Raw genomic sequence first — 16,475 nt, 5'->3', positions numbered from 1 at the left:
CACTCACACCTGCTGTCTCACACCTGCTGACTCACACCTGCTCACTCACACCTGCTGTCTCACACCCGCTGACTCACACCCGCTGACTCACACCCTCTGACTCACACCCGCTGACTCACACCTGCTGACTCACACCCTCTGACTCACACCCTCTGACTCACACCCGCTGTCTCACACCTGCTGTCTCACACCTGCTGACTCACACCTGCTCACTCACACCTGCTGTCTCACACCTGCTGACTCACACCCGCTGACTCACACCCTCTGACTCACACCCGCTGACTCACACCTGCTGACTCACACCCTCTGACTCACACCCGCTGTCTCACACCTGCTGACTCACAGCTGTATCTACTGTTGTGACCAATAAAGGTTGAAACTGCCCAAAAAATAAAACAACCCAACACAGTGAACTGGATGAATCTGAATTTCCTCACCTGCAGTTTGCTCCTCATCTTAGCGATGAATCCATTCAGAGGGAAGAGCAGGATGACGACAGCGATACCAGCCAAAGCAGACGGACCGAGCAGCTGTCAACCAATCACAGAGAGGCTGATGTCATAGCCGGTTATTGATATCCATCTATCAGTTCAGTTCTCTCACCTGATTATGAACTGAATCTCAGAGCTCAGTCTGAGTGTTTAATGTGTTTTGTTTCTACCTTCCACAGGAAGAAGAAGCAGAGTGCGATCTCGCCGGGCGCCACCCACACACTGTTGAAGTAAACCACAAAGTCCATCAGCTTCTGGGTGTCGGCTGAAACCAGGTTGATGATTTCTCCCACCGTGCACTGCCGCCGAGCTGCACTGCTCATCACCAGACACTGCTCAAACAATAAAACGTTATTCACAGTTATTCACATTCACAGTGATGGATTCAGTGTGTCAGAGCTCATCAGAGAACACTGCAGTGTGATCACATGTGAAAGATCACGTGCATGTGAACCTTGAAACTGGCCTTGAGAGAGACTGCAGGTTTTCAGCATGTATCACAGGTGCATCGTGGGAGTTACAGTTTTCTGTTACCTTCCTGTAGATGAGGCCCATGACAGCAGTTTTCAGCCTCATTCCTACAGTGAAGCAGAGATACATGTACTGATGGTGCAGCAGAGACTGCAGGCAGGACAGCAGGAAGAGCAGCGAGGCGAACAGGAAACCTTTCCACATGGCAGCGTCCTCGTCCCGCATGAAGCCCAGCAGCAGGCTGACAACATATAAAACATTAACAACGTACATGATGAACAAATAAACAACAACACATATTGGTAACTGATAACACGAGATTCTGTATCTTTCAGAAGCACATTGAGCCCACAGCCAAACACAAGCAGAGCAGTTTACAATCCAAAGCACAAACACTCAGCCTGAAGGACAGCAGACAACACTGCAACAACCAGAGGTCAGAGGTCACCAGAGGTCAGAGGTCACCAGAGGTCAGAGGTCACCAGAGGTCAGAGGTCTGTACTATGAAGCAGGTTTGGGGTTATTGAGGTAACTTCAGGTGTAACTTTGGGTTTTCAGGGTTACGACAGTGGTTCACATCTCACCAGGGTTCATCACCATGGTAACTGATGGTGACAGGTTACTTCAGAGGATCAACACCCCGACCACTGACCAATCAGATCACTGGAAATAAAGCGTCATCCTTCCTACAGGATCCCGACATGGACAAAAGTCCCGAGTTACAATAAAGTGAAAAGTAAAAAAGATCAATATATATTTTTATAGATCAGTAGAAACATTTTATTGTTCCGTGTTTCTGGTTTTAAATCAGAGCTTCTAACAAACGGAGATCGTTTACGACACTAAACACATATTTTAATAGTTTAATAGTGATTTTACTCTCTGATTCATGGCTGCAGTCAGAATAACATCAGACAACTGCAGATAAACACCAGAGATCAATAATCCTCACTGTTAATTGGCTCCATGATTATAAATCATCAGTCATTAAATACTTTTACACTCTTTGCTTCAGCAGCAGAAACAGTCTGACGTTACTTTAAGTTTGTTATGTGACATATTCAGATGGTTTCTAAACAGTGAAAATACTCCCTCTATACTTCAGTCATATAGAATAATTCCTACATGTATTTTATTTATTTATGATTTCTAGTGTTTGTTGTATGATTACAGGCTCGTTTACATTCACTTGGTTGAATCTGCAGGTTCTTGGTTTCACTGTTTCAGAGCTTTGATCCTTTTCTTAGATTTATTTCCTCCTTTTATTGTCTTAAGTTTTTCAGTGAGAGAAAATTACTTTCCTTTTTCCCGTCATGATTTTTTGATGTGCATGTGGCGCCTGCCTCGAGTTATCAGCCAGAAGCACTGCGAGGCAATAATGGTGCCGCAGACATGTGTCATTGGAGTAAAGTAAAAAAAAGTTACCATGGATTTAATTTTTTTCCATATGTTGTCATATATGAAAAGACCCAAAATGAACACTGTAAGTGGACTACTTGTTTACTATAAGCAAATTATTTAAACAGCATGAATGTTGTATAGGAATGATTCTGTCCTGAGCTCTTTGATCACTATAAGCAGCTGATCACTATAAGCAGCTGATCACTATTGATCACTATAAGCAGCTGATCACTATAAGCAGCTGATCACTATAAGCATCTGATCACTATAAGCAGCTGATCACTATAAACAGCTGATCACTATTGATCACTATAAGCAGCTGATCACTATAAGCAGCTGATCACTATAAGCATCTGATCACTATAAGCAGCTGATCACTATAAACAGCTGATCACTATAAGCAGCTGATCACTATAAGCAGCTGATCACTATTGATCACTATAAGCAGCTGATCACTATAAGCATCTGATCACTATAAGCAGCTGATCACTATAAGCAGCTGATCACTATAAGCAGCTGATCACTATAAGCAGCTGATCACTATTGATCACTATAAGCAGCTGATCACTATTGATCACTATAAGCAGCTGATCACTATAAGCATCTGATCACTATAAGCGGCTGATCACTATAAGCAGCTGATCACTATAAGCAGCTGATCACTATTGATCACTATAAACAGCTGATCACTATAAGCAGCTGATCACTATAAGCAGCTGATCACTATAAGCAGCTGATCACTATTGATCACTATAAGCAGCTGATCACTATAAGCAGCTGATCACTATAAGCAGCTGATCACTATTGATCACTATAAGCAGCTGATCACTATAAGCAGCTGATCACTATTGATCCATATAAGCAGCTGATCACTATTGATCACTATAAGCAGCTGATCACTATTGATCACTATAAACAGCTGATCACTATAAGCAGCTGATCACTATGAACAGCTGATCACTATTGATCACTATATTCCACTGTTCCACGTTTAAACTCAGCAGAGGTTCATGGTTTGGACTTAATTCAATTTTCTTTTTGTCTTCACAGCTTGAACAAAATTAGTGAATGAAAAAGAAAACAGAAAAAAACTTCAACGCAACATTGGCACTTTTATTTCTTAAACTATAAATGCTAAGCTTTTAAATAAAACAGAGGTGACCATGAATAAACTGGGGATAAATTGAAACAGGTATTTTTGTAAAGGTCCCCCACAGTTCTTCCTTTTTATGTTTTCCAAACATTAACGTGACAAAAGTGATGTGAGGAGGAAAAGACACTTGATGGAACCGTCTTTTGGGAATCTGTTTCCGCCCGTTGGACGTTCTTGGACACACAGCTAAATTAAGGTTGACAGTTAGCCCACCATGGAGCAGACTAGTCTTGTGGTATGAGTTACCATGGTTACTAAGCAGCGAATCATATAAGCCACAGCAATGGAACGGACAGGTGTGAACAACCCTGCAGAGGTGAAACAGCTGGATTCGTCAGTTACAACTGAAGAAGAAGAAACGTCTTCTTCTTCAGGTAAAAAGTGTCATTGAGTTTAAAAGAAGACCTGGACATGAAGAAGCTCTCACATCAGTAAAATAAGATGCAATAAAGCAGCATGAGGAAGGAAGTAGAGTCACTGATGTGATCATATGAACAAACCATTTTACATTTTCATTATATCATCATTGTGTATTGTGTGTTAAGAAGCATCTGGCTGCAGGTTTGTTCTGATGTGTATTTCTGAACCTTCAGACAACAATATGATTTCCTGAAGAAGCATCACTGTGATTGGCTCGCTGGATTCAGAGCTATGAGAGCAGTGATGTGGTTGGCTGAGAGTGTTTTTATTATATCACCCTCTGATCTGTACACTTCACCCAGCGTTTAGCACAAACATGAATACACAGCACACAGTCCATCCAACATTAAAATGTTCCACTCAATGTAACATCAGAGCTTCAGGGCAGAGTGACACATCTGTAAACACATCTGTGTGAGCAGTACTCTGACCTTTGACCTCTCAGACACCAACCTGAGAACCTGCGGCACAGCAAACATGAAGGCATCATGGAGGAGCAGGCACAATGTTCCACACAGGAAGTCCGGTCCAAAGCTCCGCCCCAGTGTGTGGAGGAGGAAGAGACTGTAGCTCTGCCTCTTCCTCCTCTTCCTCAGCAGCTGAGTTTTTTCTGTCAGCACAGCAGAACCAGCAGACCAGGAACAGGAAGGTCCAGAACCAGCATGGTCCTTCCTGCTGAGCATCAAGTTGGTTTGATTATTGTTATTCATGTATAAAAGTACATTCGGGTCAAATATGATGTGAAGTGTCTTACTGCAGCTCTGCACAGCGCCGAGTCCAGGCCTTCTCCATGTCAGACAGGATCCGGACGGAGGAGTCCTCATCCCGCAGGGACCACAGGTCTGCAGCCTGCAGGGGGCGCCGATAGCCACGAATCACCAAACTGACAGAACAACAAAGCACAACAATCATTTTAGTGACATACAAACAATGTCACTATTTTTATGAAGAGTATAATCAGTGTTGTTGTTTCACAGCAACACAAACATGTTTTCCACACGTGTTCCAAACATCAACAGCTGGACTCTGCATGTGCTCCTCAACATGTCTCATGTGAACATGTGAATGAACTCACAGATCTATGAAAACTCACATCACAGTGTTATTCTAAGTGCTTCAGGACTCCTGAGGTCACGTGACAAACTGGTTCTGTTTTCTGCTTCCACATCAAAACAAGAACATAAAGATTATATTTCTCCTTCTTCTCTGTCATCTTTTGGATCTTTAGTACCATCATCAGGTTAGTGTCTCTATGATGTAAGTTATCTCCATGACAACAATCCAGTTGCTTCATGATTTTGTTGTCATGACAACTGCACTGGTGTAAAGCACCTCAGGAGTGGCTGTTAGATGTTAGCTTTTATGAACATTTTATTTACATTGTTTCTAATAATTTTTCAGTTTGTATCTCATAAACAACATTATTTAATTAATCAAAATTAAAAAGGTGATCATGAACACAAAGTCATCCTGGCAGCTGCTTCCTGTTGTCTGGTGATTTATGTTGAATTTAAGTGTTTCAGTTGTGATCTTTGTACCTGCTGAACCAAAAGAAGAAGAACTTGGAGAGAAATGAGGCATCTTCTTCAGGACACCGATTCTGATGATAGAAAACAGAAACACATTTATAACATCTGAAAACAACGACGCCGGCAGTCACATGACATCTTCTCACTGCAACACAATATACTGTATCCATATATCAATATCAGTATCAATATACTGTATCCATATATCAATATCATATCAATATCAGTATCAATATACTGTATCCATATATCAATATCAGTATCAATATACTGTATCCATATATCAATATCATATCAATATCAGTATCAATATACTGTATCCATATATCAATATCATATCAATATACTTTATCCATATATCAATATCAGTATCAATACACTGTATCCATATATCAATATCAGTATCAATATCAGTATCAATACACTGTATCCATATATCAATATCAGTATCAATACACTGTATCCATATATCAATATCAGTATCAATATACTGTATCCATATATCAATATCATATCAATATACTGTATCCATATATCAATATCATATCAATATACTTTATCCATATATCAATATCAGTATCAATACACTGTATCCATATATCAATATCATATCAATATCAGTATCAATATACTGTATCCATATATCAATATCAGTATCAATATACTGTATCCATATATCAATATCATATCAATATCAGTATCAATATACTGTATCCATATATCAATATCATATCAATATACTTTATCCATATATCAATATCAGTATCAATACACTGTATCCATATATCAATATCAGTATCAATATCAGTATCAATACACTGTATCCATATATCAATATCAGTATCAATACACTGTATCCATATATCAATATCAGTATCAATATACTGTATCCATATATCAATATCATATCAATATACTGTATCCATATATCAATATCATATCAATATCATATCAATATACTGTATCCATATATCAATATCAGTATCAATACACTGTATCCATATATCAATATCAGTATCAATATACTGTATCCATATATCAATATCATATCAATATACTGTATCCATATATCAATATCATATCAATATCATATCAATATACTGTATCCATATATCAATATCAGTATCAATACACTGTATCCATATATCAATATCAGTATCAATATACTGTATCCATATATCAATATCATATCAATATACTGTATCCATATATCAATATCATATCAATATCATATCAATATACTGTATCCATATATCAATATCAGTATCAATACACTGTATCCATATATCAATATCATATCAATATCATATCAATATACTGTATCCATATATCAATATCATATCAATATCATATCAATATACTGTATCCATATATCAATATCATATCAATATCAGTATCAATACACTGTATCCATATATCAATATCATATCAATACACTGTATCCATATATCAATATCATATCAATACACTGTATCCATATATCAATATCATATCAATATCATATCAATATACTGTATCCATATATCAATATCATATCAATATCATATCAATACACTGTATCCATATATCAATATCATATCAATACACTGTATCCATATATCAATATCATATCAATACACTGTATCCATATATCAATATCATATCAATACACTGTATCCATATATCAATATCATATCAATATCATATCAATATACTGTATCCATATATCAATATCATATCAATATCATATCAATACACTGTATCCATATATCAATATCATATCAATACACTGTATCCATATATCAATATCATATCAATACACTGTATCCAGTATTCAACACTGTTGTGATCCCAGTGAACTCAGAGCTGATTGGTGTTTTCAGAGATCAGAGACCTGGACGTGTGTGTGTGTGTGTGTGTGTCGTACCTGGACGTGTGTGTGTGTGTGTGTGTGTGTGTGTGTGTGTGTGTCGTACCTGGACGTGTGTGTGTGTCGTACCTGGACATGTGTGTGTGTGTCGTACCTGGATGTGTGTGTGTGTGTGTGTGTCGTACCTAGACGTGTGTGTGTGTGTGTGTGTGTCGTACCTGGACGTAGGTGTGTGTGTCGTACCTGGACGTGTGTGTGTGTGTGTGTGTCGTGCCTGGACGTAGGTGTGTGTGTCGTACCTGGACATGTGTGTGTGTGTGTGTGTCGTACCTGGACGTAGGTGTGTGTGTCGTACCTGGACGTGTGTGTGTGTGTGTGTGTCGTGCCTGGACGTAGGTGTGTGTGTCGTACCTGGACTTGTGTGTGTGTGTGTGTGTCGTACCTGGACGTGTGTGTGTGTGTGTGTGTCGTACCTAGACGTGTGTGTGTGTGTGTGTGTGTGTGTCGTACCTAGACGTGTGTGTGTGTGTGTGTGTCGTACCTGGACGTAGGTGTGTGTGTCGTACCGGGACGTAGGTGTGTGTGTCGTACCTGGACTTGTGTGTGTGTGTGTGTGTCGTACCTGGACGTGTGTGTGTGTGTGTGTGTCGTACCTGGACGTGTGTGTGTGTGTGTGTGTGTCGTACCTAGACGTGTGTGTGTGTGTGTGTGTGTGTGTCGTACCTAGACGTGTGTGTGTGTGTGTGTGTCGTACCTGGACGTAGGTGTGTGTGTCGTACCTGGACGTAGGTGTGTGTGTCGTACCTAGACGTGTGTGTGTGTGTGTGTGTGTCGTACCTGGACGTAGGTGTGTGTGTCGTACCTAGACGTGTGTGTGTGTGTGTCGTACCTGGACGTGTGTGTGTGTGTGTGTGTGTCGTACCTGGACGTAGGTGTGTGTGTCGTACCTAGACGTGTGTGTGTGTGTGTCGTACCTGGACGTGTGTGTGTGTGTGTGTGTGTCGTACCTAGACGTGTGTGTGTGTGTGTGTGTGTCGTACCTAGACGTGTGTGTGTGTGTGTGTGTGTGTGTCGTACCTAGACGTGTGTGTGTGTGTGTGTGTGTCGTACCTGGACGTAGGTGTGTTTGGCAGAGAGCGGTCGGCGGTCAGAGAAGCAGCAGAGAATGAGCTGAATGAACTGGAGGGAAAAACAGGCGAAGAACGCTACAAGACGAACAGCATCTGATGAAAAACCCTGAAATTGCAGAGGTCAGAGATTTGAGGTCAGAGGTCAGAGATTTGAGGTCAGAGGTCAGAGATTTGAGGTCAGAGGTCAGAGATTCAAGTTCATTTTGAAGAATTTTAAGTTTCATAAGTTTCATTCAACATTTGAAAGACAGAACAATAAAACAGAATATCCACCAATACGTTTAAAAATACACAGACGAGATATTTAAATGTAATATCTGAAAGTCCTAAATGTAAAACAACAGATATTTCAACAATTGACTTGAACCATGTTGTTGAATTTGTCACTTAGTTTATTATATATAGTTTATATATATATATATATATATATATATAAATTACGTTTTATGACTAAGTTTTAAACTTATAAAGTTCAGGAACAAAGACCACGTCTCGTACACATCCTTTTTCCGCACAAGAGTATTTAGGCACATCTTATCCGTTCCTTTCCCCTTCATCTCAGTTTTCACATTCCTCGCCTCCAAACCCCTTTTTTAACCTGTTTGAATACAGGAACCACTGGTTACTGGTCTCCTGGTTACCTCCTATCTTCCCCCCACTGACATCAGTTCATCCATGCACACCTCCATTCATCCTCCCCTCCCTCTTTCCCCCGTCTCTTCCTATTTAATCCGGTGCAAAGCTCTCCCATGTCTTATTCTAGGCAGTGTCTGAGGACCAGCGATCAGCTCGGGCGGAAATATGCCTGAGATGGAACCCGACACTGAGTCTCCCTCTGCCTGGTCTTCAGTACATCCTCCCAGACTGGCCTGACGGATGACATGTTCCTTCTACCTTCACTCACATTCATTCATTTATCCTCAACATTCAATACCTCCTGAATTCCATTAAACCTTTAAACGGCATATTGTTGTGGTGTGGTTCTTGCTAGTGAACCATTAAATCATTTCAAATCAACAATTTTGTTGACGTGGTCTTTGTTGGTGAAATATATATATACATATATACGTGTGTGTGTGTATTTTACAAAGCTCTGCCAGTTTCTACACCACAACAAATCATAAAAAGGACTCAGAAATTGATAATCTAAGACAGAGTTGCACTGTGTTGTCAGTTACAGTTATTTTAAAAATCAACAGTTTCTTATGAACTCCATAAACTGTTTTTTTCTCAGAAACTGAAATAAATTAACAGGTACTTATCAACTGTTCATGTGTACTGGGGTCAGTTTCTTCATCCTTTCCAAGAAACCAAAGAAATTAGCAGTTACATATGAACTGCTGTCCAGGAAATGATTAACACAAACACACATACGAGTAAATTCACACTTCAAGAGAAGAGTAAATTTAGATCCGAGTCCTTGCCAGAGAAAACCTCAGATTATCCATCATTGAGCTGTGAAATACTGCAGCCGAGAATAAGAAATCAGCGGCAGGAAAAAGAGAAAAAACTGTGGCTCTTTTTGTCACTTAGTGGTTTGAATTGAAGCAGAACCGAGCTGCTTTTGTAGAAACAGTCTGAGCTTTCAGAGCAGAAACTGTTGGAAAGACTTATGACTTTCAACCAATGTGTGCTGTCTTTTAAATGGTCGACACCCTCTTTTCTATAGCCGACTGTCTATAGCGATTACAGCTGACAACCACTCAGCTACAACATACAACAGAGCTCTGTATCAAAATCATCATCTAGATCCTGTTTGTGTTGTCATCAGGTGGACAACCACCATGGTCATCAGGTGGACAACCACCATGGTCATCAGGTGGGAGAACAGAAACAGCCAGCAGGCAGAGATTCATACAGACTGAAACAGGAAAACTACAACTACATGGCGGCGCAGACAGTCTGCAGAGGGAAGCTGCATTCACATCACATTGTAATAGTGATCCTAATAACCAGTTTCTGGGACTTAATCATATGGAATGAGGCATCATTAAACCTTAAAAACACAAACCATAATACCTGATACCTGATCAATAATCTGTTGGATGTTGACCTTCAGAGGAACAACGGAGCAAACAACCAGAAGAGTCCAGAAGAGAAAGAGGAGGATGGATGAACGGCTGCCCTTCATCCTCTCTACATGAATTATAACAACTGCCAGAACCTGAGGAAGAGGAGAAAGAGGAAGTTCTCATGTTAACGGTTAGACCTGTCGGTTCTCACGTTAACGGTTATAGCTGTCGGTTCTCACGTTAACGGTTAGACCTGTCGGTTATCACGTTAACGGTTATAGCTGTCGGTTCTCACGTTAACGGTTAGACCTGTCGGTTCTCACGTTAACGGTTATAGCTGTCGGTTATCACGTTAACGGTTATAGCTGTCGGTTCTCACGTTAACGGTTAGACCTGTCGGTTCTCACGTTAACGGTTATAGCTGTCGGTTCTCACGTTAACGGTTAGACCTGTCGGTTCTCACGTTAACGGTTATAGCTGTCGGTTCTCACGTTAACGGTTATAGCTGTCGGTTCTCACGTTAACGGTTAGACCTGTCGGTTATCACATTAACGGTTATAGCTGTCGGTTCTCACGTTAACGGTTAGACCTGTCGGTTCTCACATTAACGGTTATAGCTGTCGGTTCTCACATTAACGGTTAGACCTGTCGGTTCTCACATTAACGGTTAGACCTGTCGGTTATCACGTTAACGGTTAGACCTGTTGGTTCTCACGTTAACGGTTAGAGCTGTCGGTTATCACGTTAACGGTTATAGCTGTCGGTTATCACGTTAACGGTTATAGCTGTCGGTTCTCACGTTAACGGTTATAGCTGTCGGTTCTCACGTTAACGGTTATAGCTGTCGGTTCTCACGTTAACGGTTATAGCTGTCGGTTCTCACGTTAACGGTTAGACCTGTCGGTTCTCACGTTAACGGTTATAGCTGTCGGTTCTCACGTTAACGGTTATAGCTGTCGGTTATCACGTTAACGGTTATAGCTGTCGGTTATCACGTTAACGGTTAGACCTGTCGGTTCTCACGTTAACGGTTATAGCTGTCGGTTCTCACGTTAACGGTTATAGCTGTCGGTTCTCACGTTAACGGTTATAGCTGTCGGTTATCACATTAACGGTTAGAGCTGTCGGTTATCACGTTAACGGTTATAGCTGTCGGTTCTCACGTTAACGGTTATAGCTGTCGGTTCTCACGTTAACGGTTAGACCTGTCGGTTCTCACGTTAACGGTTAGACCTGTCGGTTATCACGTTAACGGTTAGACCTGTCGGTTATCACGTTAACGGTTAGACCTGTCGGTTATCACGTTAACGGTTATAGCTGTCGGTTCTCACGTTAACGGTTAGACCTGTCGGTTCTCACGTTAACGGTTATAGCTGTCGGTTATCACGTTAACGGTTATAGCTGTCGGTTCTCACGTTAACGGTTAGACCTGTCGGTTCTCACGTTAACGGTTATAGCTGTCGGTTCTCACGTTAACGGTTAGACCTGTCGGTTCTCACGTTAACGGTTATAGCTGTCGGTTCTCACGTTAACGGTTATAGCTGTCGGTTCTCACGTTAACGGTTAGACCTGTCGGTTCTCACATTAACGGTTATAGCTGTCGGTTCTCACGTTAACGGTTATAGCTGTCGGTTATCACGTTAACGGTTATAGCTGTCGGTTATCACGTTAACGTTTAGACCTGTCGGTTCTCACGTTAACGGTTATAGCTGTCGGTTCTCACGTTAACGGTTAGACCTGTCGGTTCTCACGTTAACGGTTATAGCTGTCGGTTCTCACGTTAACGGTTATAGCTGTCGGTTCTCACGTTAACGGTTAGACCTGTCGGTTCTCACATTAACGGTTATAGCTGTCGGTTCTCACATTAACGGTTAGACCTGTCGGTTATCACATTAACGGTTATAGCTGTCGGTTCTCACGTTAACGGTTAGACCTGTCGGTTCTCACATTAACGGTTATAGCTGTCGGTTCTCACATTAACGGTTAGACCTGTCGGTTCTCACATTAACGGTTATAGCTGTCGGTTCTCACATTAACGGTTAGACCTGTCGGTTCTCACATTAACGGTTAGACCTGTCGGTTATCACGTTAACGGTTAGACCTGTTGGTTCTCACGTTAACGGTTAGAGCTGTCGGTTATCACGTTAACGGTTATAGCTGTCGGTTATCACGTTAACGGTTATAGCTGTCGGTTCTCACGTTAACGGTTAGACCTGTCGGTTCTCACGTTAACGGTTATAGCTGTCGGTTATCACGTTAACGTTTAGACCTGTCGGTTCTCACGTTAACGGTTAGACCTGTCGGTTATCACGTTAACGATTATAGCTGTCGGTTCTCACGTTAACGGTTATAGCTGTCGGTTCTCACGTTAACGGTTATAGCTGTCGGTTCTCACGTTAACGGTTATAGCTGTCGGTTCTCACGTTAACGGTTAGACCTGTCGGTTCTCACGTTAACGGTTATAGCTGTCGGTTCTCACGTTAACGGTTATAGCTGTCGGTTATCACGTTAACGGTTATAGCTGTCGGTTATCACGTTAACGGTTAGACCTGTCGGTTCTCACGTTAACGGTTATAGCTGTCGGTTCTCACGTTAACGGTTATAGCTGTCGGTTCTCACGTTAACGGTTATAGCTGTCGGTTATCACATTAACGGTTAGAGCTGTCGGTTATCACGTTAACGGTTATAGCTGTCGGTTCTCACGTTAACGGTTATAGCTGTCGGTTCTCACGTTAACGGTTAGACCTGTCGGTTCTCACGTTAACGGTTATAGCTGTCGGTTCTCACGTTAACGGTTATAGCTGTCGGTTCTCACGTTAACGGTTAGACCTGTCGGTTCTCACATTAACGGTTATAGCTGTCGGTTCTCACATTAACGGTTAGACCTGTCGGTTATCACGTTAACGGTTATAGCTGTCGGTTCTCACGTTAACGGTTAGACCTGTCGGTTCTCACGTTAACGGTTATAGCTGTCGGTTATCACGTTAACGTTTAGACCTGTCGGTTCTCACGTTAACGGTTAGACCTGTCGGTTATCACGTTAACGGTTATAGCTGTCGGTTATCACGTTAACGATTATAGCTGTCGGTTCTCACGTTAACGGTTAGAGCCATCAGTTCTCACTTTAACATTTAGAGCCTCCGGTTCTCACGTTAACGGTTATAGCTGTCGGTTCTCACGTTAACGGTTATAGCTGTCGGTTCTCACGTTAACGGTTAGACCTGTCGGTTATCACGTTAACGGTTATAGCTGTCGGTTCTCACGTTAACGGTTAGACCTGTCGGTTCTCACGTTAACGGTTATAGCTGTCGGTTCTCACGTTAACGGTTAGACCTGTCGGTTATCACGTTAACGGTTATAGCTGTCGGTTCTCACGTTAACGGTTATAGCTGTCGGTTCTCACGTTAACGGTTAGACCTGTCGGTTCTCACGTTAACGGTTAGACCTGTCGGTTCTCACGTTAACGGTTAGACCTGTCGGTTCTCACGTTAACGGTTATAGCTGTCGGTTCTCACGTTAACGGTTATAGCTGTCGGTTCTCACGTTAACGGTTAGACCTGTCGGTTCTCACGTTAACGGTTAGACCTGTCGGTTATCACGTTAACGGTTAGACCTGTCGGTTCTCACGTTAACGGTTAGACCTGTCGGTTCTCACGTTAACGGTTAGACCTGTCGGTTATCACGTTAACGGTTATAGCTGTCGGTTCTCACGTTAACGGTTAGACCTGTCGGTTATCACGTTAACGGTTATAGCTGTCGGTTCTCACGTTAACGGTTAGACCTGTCGGTTCTCACGTTAACGGTTATAGCTGTCGGTTCTCACGTTAACGGTTATAGCTGTCGGTTCTCACGTTAACGGTTATAGCTGTCGGTTCTCACGTTAACGGTTATAGCTGTCGGTTCTCACGTTAACGGTTATAGCTGTCGGTTCTCACGTTAACGGTTATAGCTGTCGGTTATCACGTTAACGGTTATAGCTGTCGGTTATCACGTTAACGGTTAGACCTGTCGGTTATCACGTTAACGGTTAGACCTGTCGGTTCTCACGTTAACGGTTAGACCTGTCGGTTCTCACGTTAACGGTTAGACCTGTCGGTTATCACGTTAACGGTCATAGCTGTCGGTTATCACGTTAACGGTTATAGCTGTCGGTTCTCACGTTAACGGTTAGACCTGTCGGTTATCACGTTAACGGTTATAGCTGTCGGTTATCACGTTAACGGTTAGACCTGTCGGTTCTCACATTAACGGTTAGACCTGTCGGTTCTCACGTTAACGGTTAGACCTGTCGGTTATCACGTTAACGGTTAGACCTGTCGGTTCTCACATTAACGGTTAGACCTGTCGGTTATCACGTTAACGGTTAGACCTGTCGGTTATCACGTTAACGGTTAGACCTGTCGGTTCTCACGTTAACGGTTAGACCTGTCGGTTATCACGTTAACGGTTAGACCTGTCGGTTCTCACGTTAACGGTTAGACCTGTCGGTTATCACGTTAACGGTTAGACCTGTCGGTTATCACGTTAACGGTTAGGGCCATCAGTTGTCATGTTAATGGTTAGAGCTGTTGATTGTCACATTAACATTTAGAGCCGTCAGTTGTCACGTTAACGGTTAGAATAGGCTCCTCTCCTGTGGAACCATCTACTAGATTCAGTCCGGGGTGCAGACATCCTCTCTATGTTTAAGAGTAGGCTTAAAACTTTCCTTTTTGATAAAGCTTATAGTTAGGGCCGACCAGGCTCGCCTTGGATCAGCCCTTAGTTATGCTGCTATAGGCCTAGACTGCTGGGGGACTTCCCATGATGCACTGGGCTCCTCTCTCCTCCTCCTCCTCTCCATCTGTATGTATTCATGTAACATCAATGCATGTCACTAACTTTGCTTCTTCCTCGGAGTTTTTTGTGCTTTTTCATCTCGCAGGAAATCCTGGGTTGCAGGCCGAGCCTTCGCAGTCCTGTTGGTGTCCTTCCCCGGCTATTGCTGCTGTTATTGTTATTGTTATGACTGTTGCTCTCCGGTCCCCCCTCCCCCCTCTTTCTTTCTCTCTCTCAACCCAACCAGTCAAAGCAGATGGCCGCCCACCAAGAGCCGGGTTCTGCTTGAGGTTTCTTCCCATTAAACAGGAGTTTTTCCTTACTGCTGTCGCCAAGTGCTGCTCATGGGGGAATTGTTGGGTCTCTGTAAATTAAAGAGTTCGGTCTTGACCTGCTCTATGTGAAAAATGCCCTGAGATGACTTTTGTTGTGATTTGGTGCTATATAAATAAAAACTGATTGATTGATTGATTGATTGATTGAACGGTCGGTTTTTACTTTAACATTTTAGAGCAGTCGGTTCTCACTTTAACATTCAGGGCAGTTGGTTGTCATGGTAATTGTAAGAGTAGTCAGTTCTCACGTTAACATTTAGAGCAATCGGTTCACACGTTAATGGTTAGAGCCGTCAGTTTGTGTCTGTGTTGCACATTTACCATGAGGGACAACAAAGACTTATTCATTACCATGGTGACATTTGGATATGTGGACTTCCTGTATGGGGTCTCTGTGACATACCAGAGTAGCGCTTCGGACCATCGGGCCCAGCAGGAAGACCATGTGCTTGTGGATCTCCTCATTCTTCTTCACCAGCAAGTAAAAGATCTCCAGAAGACCCAAAGTTGCCAGACTCAAACTGAGGAGCTGCAGAGGCCACATATCAGACAGGATTATTTTATGTGGCAGACTAGTTCTGAGAACTAGATTCAGTCCACTTACCAGACTGAGTCCACATACCAGAGTTAACCAAGAGACCAGGCTTAGTGTATGATCTAACCTGAATAAAATTGAATTGAACTGAATTGAATTTAATTAATTTCTACTCCAGTTGTAGATTTGGAGATGATAAACGGGTTAATGGAACGGGAAAAACAGGAAAAAATGGGAGGTGGATTACGTTTTTTTAATTCACATGAAAAACAAAATGATGCATTTCTTTATCCTGTTATCAACAAAGTTGAACACAGCTTTGGACCAGGAG

The 16,475-nt window shown here is 42.1% G+C and overlaps 1 protein-coding gene across 4 annotated transcripts in view; it reads right to left on the bottom strand.

Moving 5' to 3' along the window:
* Window positions 1–16,168, bottom strand: part of LOC137171216 (multidrug resistance-associated protein 1-like) — a 38,059-nt gene extending 21,891 nt beyond the window's left edge. For 3 of the 4 annotated variants that reach the window (XR_010924731.1, XM_067575040.1, XM_067575042.1), the window contains exons 1-9: window positions 16,013–16,168; window positions 10,471–10,608; window positions 8,425–8,550; window positions 5,475–5,536; window positions 4,691–4,819; window positions 4,390–4,611; window positions 1,026–1,203; window positions 662–823; window positions 438–530 (exon numbers count right to left, since the gene is read on the bottom strand). Coding sequence is in view for 3 of the 4 variants with exons in the window: in XM_067575040.1 (XP_067431141.1) it covers window positions 438–530; window positions 662–823; window positions 1,026–1,203; window positions 4,390–4,611; window positions 4,691–4,819; window positions 5,475–5,536; window positions 8,425–8,550; window positions 10,471–10,608; window positions 16,013–16,153 (1,251 nt within the window). In the remaining variant the exon portion in view is untranslated. The remainder of the gene's footprint in view (window positions 1–437; window positions 531–661; window positions 824–1,025; window positions 1,204–4,389; window positions 4,612–4,690; window positions 4,820–5,474; window positions 5,537–8,424; window positions 8,551–10,470; window positions 10,609–16,012) is intronic. The other variant, XM_067575041.1, reaches the window with a different exon arrangement.
* Between the last annotated feature and the right edge of the window lie 307 nt (window positions 16,169–16,475).

Source organism: Thunnus thynnus, chromosome 19 (genome assembly GCF_963924715.1).
Source record: "Thunnus thynnus chromosome 19, fThuThy2.1, whole genome shotgun sequence".
Classification (NCBI taxonomy): domain Eukaryota; kingdom Metazoa; phylum Chordata; class Actinopteri; order Scombriformes; family Scombridae; genus Thunnus; species Thunnus thynnus.
Note: the sequence above shows the minus strand (reverse complement) of the source record. Positions and strands in the feature narration are given on the sequence as shown.